The 16,310-nt window shown below is 54.0% G+C and overlaps 1 protein-coding gene across 1 annotated transcript in view; it reads left to right on the plus strand.

The window, feature by feature from the left end:
• Window positions 1-232: 232 nt before the first annotated feature.
• PTGFRN (prostaglandin F2 receptor inhibitor) overlaps window positions 233-16,310 on the plus strand; it is a 77,407-nt gene continuing 61,329 nt past the window's right edge. Inside the window, exon 1 of the mRNA XM_062192045.1 lies at window positions 233-468. Coding sequence (XP_062048029.1) covers window positions 420-468 — 49 coding nt within the window. The 5' untranslated portion in view covers window positions 233-419. The remainder of the gene's footprint in view (window positions 469-16,310) is intronic.

Consider the following 16,310-nt stretch of genomic DNA (forward strand, 5'->3'; position numbering starts at 1 on the left):
TAAGCGGGTGGCCCCGGCGCCTCCTCCGTTACCTGGAGCGGGGAGGGGCTTGGGAAAGTTTGTGTTTGTTGCTGGCAGAGAGCCGGATGGGAGGCGCGGGCGGGCGGGCGCTGCGGCTCTTCCCTTTTGCTTTCGCGGAGCGGTCGGGGCTGCACACTGGGATCGGCGGGCCGGCTCCCGGGCCCGGCCGGCTGCAGGAGGGAGGGCCGGCGGGCGTGTGAGAGGCGGGAGGGCGCGAGCCGAGCCCCGGGCGCACGTACGCCCCGGCGCCGGGATTGATCGGCTCGCGAGGAGAGCGGAGCAGGCGCGCGGCCCAGGCGGAGGAGCGCCGACTCTGGAGCAGCCGGAGCTGGAGGAGGAGGAGGAGGAGAGGCGGCGGGGAAGAAGGAGGAGGGGGCGAGCAGCTCCGCCGCGCGAGCATGGGGCGCCTGGCGCCGAGGCCGCTGCTGCTGGCGCTGCTGTGGCTGGGTGAGTGCGCGCGGGCTCGGCGGGCGCGGGGCGCCGGGGCTGGCGGGGCGCGGCTGCGGCGCGCGGCCTGGGGCGCCCAGGGTGCCCGGGCGGCTCCCGGGAGACCCGGCCGGGCGGGGAGTGGCCGACGTCGCTGGGCCGGGCCGGGCCGGACCGGGCTGAGCCGAGCCTCACCGCGGGGAGCGGCGCGGGGCCGACGGCCCTCACTCTGCCCGCCCTACCTGTTGGCCGCCGGGAGCCCGGCTCACCTTGAACTCGTGGCCCGGAAGGTGCCCGCGGTCCCAGCGCGCGTCCCCGGCCCCCCCCGGGGGGGGGCGGGAATCGGAGCCCTCGGAGCCCCCCGGGCGCTCGCGGACCCTCGCCGAGGGGCGGGCTCCGGGAGAGCCGGGGAGTCCCCAACTTGCTCTGCGAAGGTCGCGGCGGCCGGAGCGTGCGGGGACCGTGGCTGTGCCAGCCCTGCCGTCATTCCCGGCGCGCCTCGATCTTCTGCCTCAGCCTTGCCTTTGAGCGTTTCTTGGAGCTGCCTCGCTGCGTGTTAGTACACAAAGACCCGAGGAGAGCCCGGCCTCTCCAACTTTTTCTACCTGTTACTTTTCCTCCCTGACTGTCCCTTGCCTTCCCACCTCCCTCCGGAAGCCCCTGGTGCCTCTGGACGCCTCGGCCCGGCGCCCTCCCCCCACCCAAGGAATCTTTCGTGGGCTTTTCCCCTCTCCATTTTCCATTCCCTCTCTGCACTGACACCATCTTCACGTGGATAGTGTGGGTTTCGGTCCCAGCCACAGAAATCTGCCTAGGACGTGCCTACCTGAGCTGCGGCTGACCCTGCCATTTCTGTGATATCCTTGAATCCCTGCGGTCGGTGGCAACCAGGGCGAGGTAGATCCCGTGACCTGGTCGGTGGGTGCCTTCCAAGCCCCCAGAGAAGGCAGGTCTGAGTCTGTGACAGACTGCATGGCGGGTGGTGTCTTCCCAGCCAAGCACATGCTAAAGGACTTAAGGTCCCAGGGGCCCAGTGGAGGGCTTTCACAGCCCCTCCCCTCTTGCTGGCACCGGGACCCACCCTGCCCCAGCCCCGGGCTGTGCCTCCTGCTGCCTGCCACCAGCCTGTCTGGCTGCCGCTGTGCGTTCTTCCTTTGCCTCTGAGCCGTTTTCTGGAACTCACTCCCTAAGAGAATTCATCCAGCAACCTGTGTGCAGAAAACTTTGAGATCTCCTATTGGTTTCATAGCACCTTGTCTGTGGTCTCTGATTCTAGAGCTTTTAATCTTTCTCCTTCATGCTGGGAACCTTCTAAGTTCTGCATTTGTTGCATGTTGCTGGTGATAGTTGGTACCCATTAATCAGCTTTTATGTCTGCGACCCATGGTTGCACAGGTTGTGTACTGTGCACCTCTAGGAGTTCATAGCCTGGGTGAATGAGTCCCCCCTAGGGTGGTGAAGTTCCCAGCCTGCATACCAGTTAAGGGATGTGATAGGGGCTGGGTGTTGTGCTACAGTGGGTTAAGCTACCCCCGGGGCAGCTGCATCCTATATCAGAGTGCCAGTTCCAGTCCTGGCTGCTGTACTTCCAATCCAGCTCCCTGCTAATGCATTCTGGGAGGCAGCAGAAGATGGCTCAAGTGCTTGGGCTCCTGCCACACAAGTGGAAGTACCAGATGTAGGTCCGGGCTCCTAGCTTTGGCCTGTCCCAGCCCTGTCTGTTGTGGGCATTTGGGGAGTGAACCAGCGGATGGAAGATCTCACCTTTTAGGTAGCTGCAAATCAACATGAAAGAAGGCAGGTGGGCTAAGGTAGGAGTTGGAGAAGAATGGGTAATTGAGGTATGGGAGTCGGGCAACGAGAGGCTGGTGAAGCGAGCTCAAGTGGAGAAATCTGCCTTGTACAGCAGTGCTTCTGGCCCTGGCTGGACGTCTCCAATTGGCTGTGCCGGGGCTGTCTGGTGTCACCAGCCAGAGCCTTCTCACCAGCGGGCTCTCTGACCTGTTGGTGTCTCTCAGTAACTCTGCTGCTCAGTCTCACTTGCCCTGACTTCAGCCTGACCCCTGGGACGGCTCCCTGCTGTGTACTGCCTTGGCACTGTACTGATTCCTGTGACTTAAAATGTTGATAAGCCAGATCATCTTTCCTCCTGTGGTGCGACCTGGGTGTGTGCCCAGTATCACTGCTCTCCTTCACCTGTGAGTTCACCCTGTCTCTCCGTTCTGTGGCTGCTCCCATCCTTCCTGCTTCTCTCGCAGGCTCTCAGCCCAGGTCCCGGTGGGACACACTCACTCGCACACAGTCTGACATCTTCCTGGTGGATGTCTCCCTCCAGTCTCCCCTATAAGGGTGTTGCTTTCCCTCTAGAGGGTCGTATTTGGGGCTCCCACCTTTGCCCAAGCTTTTGCTCCAAGGAGATGCTGCCCCTTGAGTCCTCTCTGGCTCAGACAGGTGATGCTGAGTGACCTGTCTGCTCTCCCTTTGCCTGTGCCGTCCATGCATTCAGTATGGCATTTGAATGACCGTCCGCCACAATGCGATCAATCCTGGGCGTCCCAGCCATATCCAGGGCACACACAGTGTCTCACTGAGTGGTGGGTGGGGACGAATGGACAGGTAATAAAACCACTGACTCTAAGATGGAATGAAACACCTGCCGTAGAAACCAGGTGTGGGGAGGAGGCAAGGAAGAGGATGATTCATTGTGACTGGGAGGTCGGGGTTGCTTTTGCTGAAGGGGGTGACATTTGAGCTGAGCCTTGGGGATAATTAGAATTCTGAAAGAATGGATAGAAGAGCATTCTGGCCCCTGGGGAGAAGCACGGAGTGTGGATGAGGGAAAGAGCCGGGCTCATTCAGAAATGGCATGTGAGTTTCTTGCAACTGGAGGTAGGTGGTGGGGGCAGGTGGAACAATGGGGGAGCAAACTGAAAGGTGGGTTTGGTGTGGGGGGCGTCCTGCAGGCTTTGCGGGCTGAGCTGAGAAGGCTGGAGCGCGGGCTGGATTTGTTGGCCTGCTGGGTGCTGTTGGGCAGCCTGCGCTTCTCTCAGCATAGCATTTATTTATTTCACTGTATACGATTGTCTGTTCCCTGGTCTCAGTCCCTCCCCTGGGGACAGGAACCTTGTTGGGCTCGAGGACTCCTGGACTCGCTGTTACTAATAGAGTGTGTAACACATAGTGGGTGCTTGATAGCTATCGGCTGATTGAATACATTTAAAGGTGTCCTTTTGTCTGTGGGAAATGGGTAGCCACTAAAAGTTTGCGGGGTAGGGGGTGAGATTAACACACCAGGGTGATGTGCCAACTGGGGTGCAGCCTGTACTGGAGAGTAGAAGAGGAATTGTGGAGTGGGATTAGCATATTCTCTTCATGTCTTTCTATTCTGTTCTGCAAATCTATTAAAATATTCATTAATGACAAAAGCATTACATTTATATTTTTAACATTCAAATGCTGTAGAAGGGTATCTTATTGCTTAGGGAGGTTAGAGTGGCCTAACATTGAGCCTCAAAGCAGAGTGGTGCAGCTGATAAAGTGTCTTTTACAACATGGCCACCTGGATGCTTCAGAAGGAGAGCAGGCTGGGGCCCCTGCCACACGTGGCCGGGCTGGCTCCCAGGCTGCGTGCAGTGGCGCTGTCTCGGGCTGTGCTCTCTAAGATCTCTTTGGGGGTTGTCCTCACCATGAAGAAGGAAGAAGAGGGGAAGTGTGGAAGAAGCTGGATGGTGGCTCGTGACCCACGCTTGGAAGTGGCGCACATCCGTTCTGCACCTGCTCCATTGTCCCAAGCCACAGTAGCTGCAAGGGAAGCTGGGAGGTGCAGAGAAGCCTGGCAGCCATGTGCCAGCTGCCATGGAAGAAGGGACTTAGGGGGCCGGCTGGCAGTCTGCGTGATGAAGGATGGAGGGTGATGTGCCTGCCCTCCTGCCCAGGTGTGACCGCCTCCTAGGTACCACGTGTGTCTGCCTGGGTTCTGACTCTTTGTTCTTTTCTCGTAGCTTCTGTAGGAGCTCTGCACCTAACAGGCCCAGAGTAGCAGTCGCTACTGTTTATAGCGTGAATGGCAAGCATCAGGCTCTTCCTCATACTCTGCTATTTCTTCTGCACAGCAGCACTTTGAGAAAGGCACCGTTATCTCCTCGTTACAGACTGGGAAGCTGGTGCCCAGAGAAGTCACCTAACAGACCCTACCGATGCCCCCGGCAGAAAAGTCACCTAACAGACCCTACCGATCCCCCCGGCAGAGCCAGCGTTTGATCTCCACTGCATTCTACCTCTGCTAAGGAGAATGGACCGATGGGCCCCGCCACCTGGGGCCGTGTGTTGCTGGAGATTAGTTCAGGTGGAAGCCTGATAGTGTTGGGAAGGGGAAGATGTGGGGTGAGCAGAGTGCAGGCAGGGGCCGTACCGGCATGCACCTCGCAGCCGCCCTGCGCCCCCCCCCCCCCCCCCGGCAGGTCACCGTGCCTGCTCCGAGGACAGGGGCCGCAAAGCAGCCTCCTGCAGGAAACACTGGAGGGGGACACGGCCGCAGGAATCCTAGTGAACGCATCCAGCGTTAACGGTCTTTGAAGTGCTGTGGCCTTCAGAGATTCCCTGGCACTCATTTCAGCCTTGTTAACAGAATTCCTGTATCTGCCAAGCTGATTAATGCCTGCCCTGGCTATAATTATTCTTATTAGCCTGCTGAATAGGAACTCTAGTTGTCAGTGATCATTCCTTACAAGGCAGTGGGGCTGGTCGGCATTGATGGGGCTATTTTGTTTTAGGGATGAGCGGTGGTGCTGATTTCTCCCCCCTTAGATTAAAAGTACATTTTCATAAGGGCGCTGTGTTTGGCAGTGGAATAAGGTGCGGGCTTGTCTGTCGGTGTGTGTCTGTGTCTCACTTCATCAAGTGAAGCTGGGGGAAGCTGTCAGGGCAGTCCATAGCCATTCGGTTTAATTGCATTGGTATCTTAAAGGCGAGGTTGCAAGGCCATTTGACTCTGCTTTGGGAAAATAACTTGAACTGGCAAAAATTCTTCATAATTCATCTTCTGGAAAAGGCAAAGTGCTGCGGTTGGCACAGTCAGTGGTTTCTTGGACGCTGGAGTATTTCTCTCCACACCAACTGTAGTCTTTGGAAAGCAGGAGCATCAGACTGTGTGGTTAAGGCTGTCGCGTACCAGCAACGTGATTCCCAGTAGACAGAGATAATGGCCCTGTGCATGTGTGTGTGTGCCTCAAATCCAATTTCCCCTCAGTACTCCCTAAGTGTTTGTGCTAGATTATGGAGTCACTAAGCAGCGTGATTCGAGTTTAAGGATGACATCTGGGGCCTTTGCTGCATCCTGTTTCACACCTTGATAAGCAGCTGGAATGAGAAGGCCTTTGCATCACTCAGGATATTTCAGAAGAGCAGGAAGTACCTTGTGGCTAGTCTTGCTCTGTCTCAGATCAGATGACGCTGGCCTAGAACAGTGGAGAACAGAATTGTGTCTCAGGGTTCAGGATGGATGCTACCTGGAATTCTAATGAATTAGAGACGGTGTGCAGACAGATGGGTCACTTCTCTGGGCTTAAAAGTGAGATTGAGCCAAGACTGCCCTGATAATGGATTCCCCGTGTCCTTATTTAGAGCTGAACCAAGCCAGAACATCCTAGCATATGGGCCAGGGCAGGGAACCCACATGGGTTCCAACTGGGCGGGAGATGTGTCATGATATTGATGCCTTGGCTCCCTAGGGTTCCCAGGACAGAGGCCACCCTAGGGCCTGTTTACCCAGAGAGCTATACAGAGATTATTTGCTGTGTGTGCTGTGACCTGACAAAGGTTAGCCTGTCTATCACTTGATGAACCATAGCCCCTGAACCTGAGAAGAGCTGTCGGAAGACAGAAGCTAAGAAGCTCAGTGGTCAGGTGAGCAGCTCCTGTATCCATTCAGCCAGCACTGAGCCCGCCAGGTACCGGTCCGAGCCCTGGTGGGTCAGCCTCAGGTCTGCTCTCAGAGGGAGCGACAGCACACACCGGACCTGCGCTTGGTGCCAGAAAGTGGACAGGTTCTGGGGATGCCCGCCTGCAGTTAGGGGGCAGCAAACTGGAGGGAGAGTTTCTAGAAGGGTGGGAGAGAAGCCGGAGCACACCCTGTCGGAGGCCAGGCAGAGATGGGTGTGAGTGGGTTTGTTGGAGAGGATTGGTTGCATGCTGCTGCCACACCGAAAAAAAGCTGGCAAAGACGGCCTTGGGGTTTGGAAGCTGTGGCGTGTGACCGGTAGCCAGGGAAGAAGTGGAACCATGAGCGGGAGGAGTGGCTGAGGTGGGGCAGGGACTCGGAGTCGGGGACTAGCGAGTGGTGGTGAGTGCAGGGCCAAAACTGTGAAGGTGGCAGTTTGGGGCCCAGCAGAGAGGCCTCCGGGAGACTCTGACCTCCAGCAGGCCAGCTGGGTGAGCCAGCGTGACTGCAGGGCCTGGACCAAGCAGACAGTGGGGTTGGCCTCCGAGAGTCAGGAGGGAAGAGAGAGATGGAGGGGCCGTGGCAGGAACGGGGTGGTGCAGAGTGTGGTCTCTGCTGTGTGTGCTGCCCTTGCAGCCCTAATGCTGGGCCCAGAGGCCCGGGCATGCCAGTTCGAGTTACCTGCATGCTCCTGTCCTTCTCTGCACACATTTAAACTTTCCCGCGTGTCCCCTGGGGTGGCTTCTCCGTGTTGATCTGTGGACTTACCTTACTCTTTGCTCTCCCACAGCTGCTTCTGAGACAGGCTCTTGGAAGTAGAGGTATGAGCAGTGATAGCTGGGTGGCCAGTAGTCATACACGCAGGTGGTCAGAGTTTTTGCCTCTTACACTGCTTTGGCCAATTGTACTCGAATTTCTTAATGGGATTGGGGCTGAACGGATCAGCAGGCAGTGGGGTGTGACATGTGAGGAACATCGGTGCCAGGTGTTGTAGGAAACTGAGGCAAATCGGAGGTGAGGGGGCAGGTGTGCTGGGGAGGAACCAGTGCAAGGGTTCCCTGCTTCCTAATAAACGCGTCCCTGTCTTCCCTGTGGTGTGTGTGTAGCATGCTGCCATGCCCCGTGCTCTCTGTGTAGTGTAAGTCCCTTAGGTAGGCTTCGTGACCGCCTGCGCTGGGTGCTGTTATGTGCTCCCTCTGGATGGCTGAGGACACTGAGTCAGAGAGACTGAAGTAACTTCACTTGCTCCAGATCGCATCACAGCGCAAGTGGCAGAGCTGCTAGCATTCAAACCCAGACTGTCTGGGCTCAGAACCACAGTCCACGGCTCCCTCTTTCTGTGGCCCACATCATTCAGAGTCAAATGTGTCTTTGAAAACACAGAAATAAAAAAAAAAAAAAAACCAACACAGAAAGAAATGATTCAGTTAGCTGAAAAGTGATGTTTGTTTCCATGTCTTTTTTTTTTTTTTTTGACAGGCAGAGTGGATAGTGAGAGAGAGAAACAGAGAGAAAGGTCTTCCTTTTTGCCGTTGGTTCACCCTCCAATGGCCGCAGCGGCTGGTGCATTGTGCTGATCCGAAGCCAGGAGCCAGGTGCTTCTCCTGGTCTCCCATGGGGTGTAGGGCCCAAGCACCTGGGCCATCCTCCACTGCCTTCCCGGGCCATAGCAGAGAGCTGGCCTGGAAGAGGGGCAACCGGGATAGAATCTGGCGCCCCAACCGGGACTAGAACCCGGTGTGCCGGCGCCGCAAGGTGGAGGATTAGCCTGTTAAGCCACGGCACCAGCCTGTTTCCATGTCTTTTAAGATTCTGGCCCCATGCTTCCTTGCACTCGCGTTTTGTGACCTTGAACTAGCTTCTGAAGAGCTTTTAGCTCCTGTAAATTAAGGATTGGGATAGCTGATCCCGGAGGTCTCCCACTCTGTCTTCAGAATTCTTTGAGTTCACGCCGACCCCTGCTGTTGCCATATGGGCCTCTTGGTTGGGCTTGGCTGCCCTGGCTCTGTGCCCGTCTTTTGAGCACTGCTCGGGGCTGCAGCCAGTGGCTGTTGTCTCTCACCTGCCTGGCCTGGCCTCCAGGGCTCTAGGAATTGTTTGTTGTTCTGTGCTTGTGTCAGCAGCGGCTTCCTCATTTCCTGTGCTGTGAAACTAGAGATCTTTGGCTGGGGCTCCCTGAGGTAGGGAGATGCCCTCAGTGCTTGGCTAACTGGACTTTCACAGAGACTCCCAGGGAAGGTCACAGAACCAGCAAAACCAAAGTAGCATTTTCAGATCACAGACTGCTGCTTCTTTTGATTTTATTTTATTTTATTTTTTTTCTTAAGAGAGAAAGGGAGAGGCAGAGAGAGGCGTCTGCCATCTGCTGATTCACTCCCTTGATGCTTACAACTTCTGGGGCTGGGCCAGGCTGAAGCCAGGAGCCCAGAACTTCAGGTGGGCCTCCCGCAGGGGTGGTAGAGACCCGAGGACTTGGGCCGTCCTCTGCTGCTTTCCCAGGCACGTTAGCAAGAAGCTGGATCTGAAGAGGAGTAACGGGGACTCCAACATGGGATACAGGCGTAACCTATGGTGCTACCATGCTTACCCCTCTTTTTTGCGAGTTTTGATCGAGAATCTCAGCCCTGAGTAAGTGGGGTTGAATAATCAGGTCTCGGCCTTCGGAAACTTGTGACTTGTGTTTTCTTCCACGTTTAGCCTGCAAGGCTGGGGAGGAGCCTCGGAGACAGTTAACGCCTCCCAGCCCCCCCCCCCCCCCCGCCCCCATACATCCCAGACCGCAGAGAACTGAACAGATGCAGGCGTCTTCAGATGGGTCCAAATGTTGACAGTGCTGTGGGTTTTATAGCCTTTCTGAAAGACAGGAGAGCTTTAATTGTCTCCAATCAATAGACTTAACTGGCTGAGGGGTGCAGTCCTGGTGTGTGGGGACTTCTTCCTTATCTTTCTCTGGATGGGAAAGGGAAGGGTTCACAGTGATGCTGCCTATCACACTGACCCAAAGGGTCCCTCCTAGAAGACGTGCACGTTGCCGGTGGGAGCCCGTGTTGGGGACCTCCATGCTCACTGTGTCTTGGCTGCTGCCCAGCCCTCCCTGGCTCCTCTGTGGTGCTGCACACCACGCTGTTGCTAAACCCAGTGATGTTATCTCACTTGGCTTTGATGCAGGTATTTTTGAGGCTTACCAAGAATCCTCCAGGAGTGTATTCTGGGCCGTGTTGGAAGTAGCTTGGTGTCTTGTGCTCTTTCAGAGGTGAAAGAGCAGAGTGCTTTATAAATGCGTCGGCCCTCCCCAGCGAACAGAAAGTGGAGGATCAGCTGATTTGGCGTCTGTCCAGCGCACTGCCACTTTGCTTATGTTGCAGAGAGGAGTTTAAAAAAAAAAAAAAAAGGCACCACCTTTGGCACAGCTATTCATTTCTCCATTTTCTGAAAGCTGGCACTTCCGAATGTTTTCTTATCTATTAGAAGATGTTATAGTCCATCCTTTTGGTTGAGAAAATCCATACACTAAGTGCTGAGTTAAGACCCTGCTGCCTATGCCAGCGTCTGGCCCACGGAGGGCTCTTGGTTGTCTGAGTCGAAGGCAACACGGCTGTGACCCTGAAGGCATCATTTGCGCTCAGTTACTATTCTATGCTGCGACGCGCGACATTGCCGCTTTCCCTTGTAGTCTTGTGTTTTAGTACTTGAGCAGCATTTAGGGAATATTTACTGTGTTTCTGACACTGTGGGAGATTACAAAAGAATTAGGAAATGAAGCCCACAATGGCAATGGAACCGGTTATAGCTGAACAGCTGAATGGATCAGAGGTGCTTGTGAAGGGGCTGAGTGAATGAGCTCTTAGGACGCTGTGCGTGCGTGTGGGGCTGGGAGAATTACAGGGATGAAGCTGAGGGCTGTGCCTGTCATTATGGAGAAGCTCTGTGGAGCAAGTGGGGCTGGGAAGTGGGGAGCCCGGAGCGGGGGGCGTGTTCCTCCCAGGTGGGAGTAGCTGAATATATGCGTGGTTGTCCCATCTGTGGATGAGCCGACTTGAGCTGGGGAAGTCAGAGAGACCTCAGGGCATGTGGATATTGAACTTGGGGGAGAGAAAGAATATGAGCCAAACCACCCTGAGGGGCGTTGGCTGCGCCATCAGTGTCCCTGGAGCAGCTGGGAGCCGGCGTGCACAGGGCTGGCAAGGGGCTCAGAGGAAGCTCGCCTGCTAAATGAAGGTGATCAGTCAGGCTGTAATCCGGTTTTCTGGTTGCTTCTTACAAGGCAAACAGCTCACAGAACAGTTACTGATGTTCCCCTTAGGTAGTTCTGTCGAGCATTTCTTCAACAGGCTATCACCTGATAGGGAACCCAGACCGGTTTTCAAAGAGGGCTGGGGGCCTTTAGTTGGTTTTGTACGGAAACAAGGTTTATACAATCGTGTGTTGTAGTCACCGGGGTCTCACTTTAATAACGATGCAGCCTGCAGACACATTTCAACCCGAAACCTTCAGTATGGGTCCCAGGAAGCTTAGTGTCATCCTTGGCTTTTGAGGAACTGGGGGAGGCGCCTCGGCTGCCAGCACATCTCTGAGTTGTTGGGGAGGCCCCGTGTACCCTTGGGGATCCCCGTGCCAAGCTCGCTCATACCACCTGCCAGCACACAGCGGGATGAGAGCCTCGGAGGCAAGGAGGAGGCACACTCTGCATTCATGCCATGTGATCCATTGAGGCGTGGGGGCCTCGCCACAAACACCAGAGACTTGAGCACTGAGTTTTGTGCAGTTTTCCCAGGCATCTCTCGCTCCAGGCCCTTAGAAATGACTGTAAAATATGTGCCCGCCTTGCCTTTCTTTGCCTTAGAATAATTTTCAGCTGTTGGACTCTGGATTGCAAGTGAAGCCTCCATTTCCCAGAGAGATGAGGATGTATTTGGATGCAGCGGGGTCGCTGCTGTCCACGGCGTGGCCCGTGTCCACCTTGGCCGTGGGCTCTCGTGGCGCCGCATTCCTGCAGGGTGCAGCCATCGGTTCATGATGATCCGTTTACTGTGGTGAGTGTTGTCTGTCGCTCTCTGGACCATCAGTGCCACGAAAGCAGGGCCTTGACTTTGCTTGCCTCAGTGTGTGGGAACTTGAGACTTTGAACAATCGAATTAATTTATGGGCCTGGGAAACACTCACTATCCATTCAGAATTCGTGAACATTTTGAAGATCCCTCATATGTGGAGTCTGAAAGTTTTTTCAGCAAAAATAAATAAATAAATAAATAAAGTTAAAAAAAAAAAACATTTAACTTGTTTCAAAGATGGAGAGACAGAAAAAGAATTCTTCCACTTGTTGGTTTACTCCCCCAAATGGCCATGATCATGGGGTCTGGGCCAGGCAGAAGCCAAGAGCCTGAAATTCCATCTGGTTCTCTCATGGGTGTCAGGGACCCAAGCACTTGGGCCATCTTCTTCTGTCTTCCCAGGTGCATTAGCAGGGAGCTGGGTGGGAAGTGGAGCAACCAAGATTTGAACCAGAGTTCCCATAGAAGGTGCTGTTGTCATAGATGGCGGCTTAACCCACTGTACCACAATGCCGGCCCCCAGACTTATCTTTTGAGTCAAATTTTCCATGAACTCTAGGGGGTGCTTTAGTATGTGTTAAAATACATGTATGCAGGCCGGCACCATGGCTCAATAGGCTAATCCTCCACCTGCGGCGCTGGCACACTGGGTTCTAGTCCCGGTCGGGGCGCCGGATTCTGTCACGGTTGCCCCTCTTCCAGGCCAGCTCTCTGTGTGGCCCGGGAGTGCAGTGGAGGATGGCCCAAGTCCTTGGGCCCTGCACCCCATGGGAGACCAGGGGAAGCACCTGGCCCCTGGCTTCAGATCAGCGAGGTGCGCTGGCCGCAGCTCGCCAGCCATGGCGGCCATTGGAGGGTGAACCAACGGCAAGGGAAGACCTTTCTCTCTGTCTCTCTCTCTCTCACTATCCACTCTGCCTGTCTAAATAAATAAATAAATAAATAAAATGTATGCAGAGCATGTATACAGTTGTGGCCCTCCGGTCACAGAGGGGAGCAGGGGACTTACTCTTTTGTATGTGTGCTGTCTGTTTTTGTTACTACCATAGCATTTAGGAAAGAATTGCTTATGACTTCATTTCTGAGGGAGGTTTTGCAGTAGAGTAGGGAAAATTTGGAGTCCACACATGAGAAAGAAGGGATGAGAAGGGTCTCGCGTGCTTCCTGCTGTGGGTTTGCTCAGATTTTCTCTTGGCAGTGCGTGTGGAAGGCCAGTGGCTCTTGGGTTCACATTATTGTCTCCCCACTCCCTCCACCCCTTCCTGCCTTTGTCGGGTGGATACAGCCGCTCCCATCCCTGAAAGGCAACTATCTCTGCCTTCCGGGGCTTCACCCTGGTGTTCACAGTACAGAGACGTAGACTCCTTCGGGCCCAGTGCGTCCTGCCAGCGCTGTGGCTGGGTGAGTCCAGGCCACAGACCGTCCGCTTGTCATCACTGGTCTAGCGAGCAGCCGGCCAGGCAGCCGACTCGGAGCCCCGGCAGGGCAGTGGGGCTGCTGTGTGCAGCATGTGCTTCGGCTCACTCTCTGCCTGGTTCAGGGCCACTGGTTGCTCTTTACCCCATGCCAGCCTGATTCTAGAGCTCAGGGCACACAAAGCATGGTCCCCGGACACCTGGAGCTGCCGTTCCAGGTGCGGAAGTGTGGTACCTACGGAGCAAGAGAGGTGGCACTGAAGAAGTATCAAGGGTTGGTAGGGACAAAGGAAAAATGAAGCTGAAAGTTTAGAGAGAAGGAACAGCCTTCGCTTTTGGCGAAGAAAGGAGGAACATGATTGACAAGATCCCTTGTACTTGCACGTATCACAACCTACCTGGGCATGTGTTTTTAAAGGCCTTGGTGCCATGCCTGGATTGAGAACCTTTTGTAAGGATCCAGACAGCCTAGGTTTTTATTAGCTTTTATTAGCCCCGAGGAAGAGTGTTAATGAAACCAGTGTGGTGGAATTTGGCCTTTGTAATACTGGGATTGTGTTGTTTTCTCCTGGGCCAAGAACCGGTCTCCTGAGGGGTGTGTGGCATTTGCTGTGATCAGATGGGCAGGCAGGCTCAGAGTGCGCATGGGGGTGTGTGGTACCTCCTGAACTCAGTGGGCACCTTCTGGGCTGTACCTGCACTCAGGGCGGAGGCTGGAGAAGGATCTGGAATGGCTTCAGAAGGTAGACTCATTTGAGCTCATTAAATCTTGATCAGTAGGTGGTTTTTTTGTTGTTGTTGCTTTTTATTTGTTTGTTTGTTTTTGGTCTGATGGGGAATGGGTGGGTAATTTGTTGGGCTGAAGAAAGAGCATAGGGAAAGAAACACACCTATTTATGAGATGAGATCGGGCGTGTTCTGGGTGGTATGGCCATAGATGGAAATACACCTGTTTACAAGAGCAGGTTGGTGCTTTCAAAAAATTTATTTATTTATTTGAGGTAGGGTACTCCCATCTACAGGTTCACTCCCCGAATGCCCAAAATGGCGGGGGCTCGGCTGGTCTGAAGCTGGGAGCCAGGAGCGCAGTGCACGTTCCCCACATGGGTGGCGGGAACCCAGTTACTTGAGCCTTCGCTGCTGCTTCTCAGCACGCACATTGACAGGAAGCCGGAGTGGGACTCACCAGGCATTTTAACCACGAGGCTAGATGCCTGCACTCAGCAGATCGGTTTTAAATGAATGAAGACAACTCATTTAGTGGCCAGAGTGGCGGGTGAGGCTGTAGGGTCTTCAGTGGCAGAGGATTGAGATGGGAGATTGGGAAGAGCCTCGCGTGCCACCTGATGGAGTTTGAGCCTGACATCACAGGTGACTTTATCTGTTTTTTGTCTGGTTCTTCCTCCCCCTTGATGCCCCAGGTCCCTCATTACTTTTACTTACTTGATGTTTCAAAGGATTCTTGTCTTGTTGGAGGCTCGTCTCCTCCCAGCTTTTCTCTGAGCTGCCATTGTTCTGTCCTCACTGATTCTGACACTTGGCTCGGTGCTGGCTCATCAAGCTTACCTGAGGATGTGGTTCACTCAGTGGGTGGGCAACCAAGGACCACTGAATGTGGAATCAGATTGATGTAGTTATCTTTTGTTTAAAGAACAGGGAAACCCAGAGTTCAATTCCTTGCAAGCCTACTGTCACACCCTGCTCCATATTGAGCCTCACTGGGGATGCTGGGCACACCCCCCACCACCTGTGGCATCAGTGATTGACATGGGCAGGCTAAGGCACTGTTGGGGAGGAGGGATGGGTGAGACAAAGGAAGAGCTGCAAATGGAAATAGTGAGCAGGAGGATGGGGGAGGAAGGAGGAAGCCGTCCAAGGTGAGGAGCAGGAGAGAGTTCGTTACCAGTGGTCTTGGGTGCCTTGTGTGCTCTTCTAAAGCCAGTGTGAATCCCCCGTTCTCTTTAAACCAAAGGCTTGGGGAGGACCAGGTGTTCACACAGCACTTGGCAGACGAGGTTGGTCAGTGTGTACATGGCCGGGTAGTGAGGGATGCTGGGCAGTGCTCGGTCCTCTAGCAGCTGCTAATTTGGTAGATAGATAGTGCCACAGCCTTTTTTGTCTCCCCTTTGGTCAGAGAATTGTGTAAATCATTTCATGCTTATTGAGTTATTTTGGTTACTCATCAGTATGGATTGCCTCAAAGTGTTTTTTTGCATCTTTTTTTTTTATTATTATTGTTTGATCACATAACTTCTGGGAACCTCAGTTTCCTTATTTAATCCTCTCAAGGTTGAGTACTAAATCATGTGAGCAGGATTTGGAAACTGTAAAGCAATGCTATAAATGTAAGGTGGTTTGTGTCAATTACTGAGTCCTTAAGGGCAAAGCTGTCTGCTCAATACTTGGTTTACTGTATTAGTTAGGCTCCATCAAGGAAGCAGAGGTATATAAATATTGTGGAATAAGGCATTTATTAGAGGAATTAGACCTTCCACAACTATGGGAGGAGCTGGGGGGAGTGAAGGCCTGAAAGGGCAGAGTCACCAGCCAGCCCTCCTGAAGCACGAGTGGGTGGACAAACTGAAACCTGCAGAGGCAGCTGGAAGCCAGGCAGAGAGAGGATTGTCCCTTCGCTCCCTCTGAGTTTGCAGCCGCACACCTGTTGGTCCTGGGGTCACTGGTCCGTAAGAGCACATCTGGGAGGAGACAGAAGCATAACGGTCAAGGACGATCGGGTGCTCCTTGGCACCGCTGTCTCTCTCTCCCTCCTCTTAACTGTGAAGAACGCCGGAGTCTGATGGCTGTGGCTTCAGTTGTACGTCCCACATCCCACGTGAAGTTCTGTTTTGCCCCCCTCTAACCTGGAACTGCGTAACGAGAATCCTGGGAAATGCAGTTCCAGCTTCGCCAAGCTGACACTGCACAAAGCCCCACTAGTTCATAATGAAGAATTCAAGGAAGCAATTCAGCTTGGTGGTTGAGATGTCCGTATCTCACACTCAGATGTCTGAGTTTGATTCCCGGCTCTGGCTCTTCATTCCAGCTTCCTGCTCTTGCAGATCCTGACAGACAGCAAGTGATGGCTCAAGCAGCTGGAGAGACTTGAGTTGAATTCCCATTTCCTGGCTTCAGCCCCAGCCCAGTGCCACCCATTTCGTGGGAGATGAATCAGTGGATGCGAACTCTGTCTGTCTCTCTAATGAAAAAGTAGTGGTAGTAAGAGAGAATTAAAGACTTGCCCTGGCTCTGACCTCTCGGGATCTCCTGAAGTGATGTCATGGTTTTATGGCCTAGTGCTACGCTGCTAGGAAGAAGGAATTCAGTTGGTTAATGCCCAGTCTGTTTCTTTGCTGTTTTGTTTTTAAATTATTTTTTATTTAGTTTCATTTTATTTGAAAGGCAGAGAGACAGAGACAGATGGAGATAGATGGAGATAGACACAGAGATCTTCTATCATTG

The sequence above is a fragment of the Lepus europaeus genome, chromosome 5 (assembly GCF_033115175.1).
Source record: "Lepus europaeus isolate LE1 chromosome 5, mLepTim1.pri, whole genome shotgun sequence".
NCBI classification, from domain to species: Eukaryota; Metazoa; Chordata; class Mammalia; order Lagomorpha; family Leporidae; genus Lepus; species Lepus europaeus.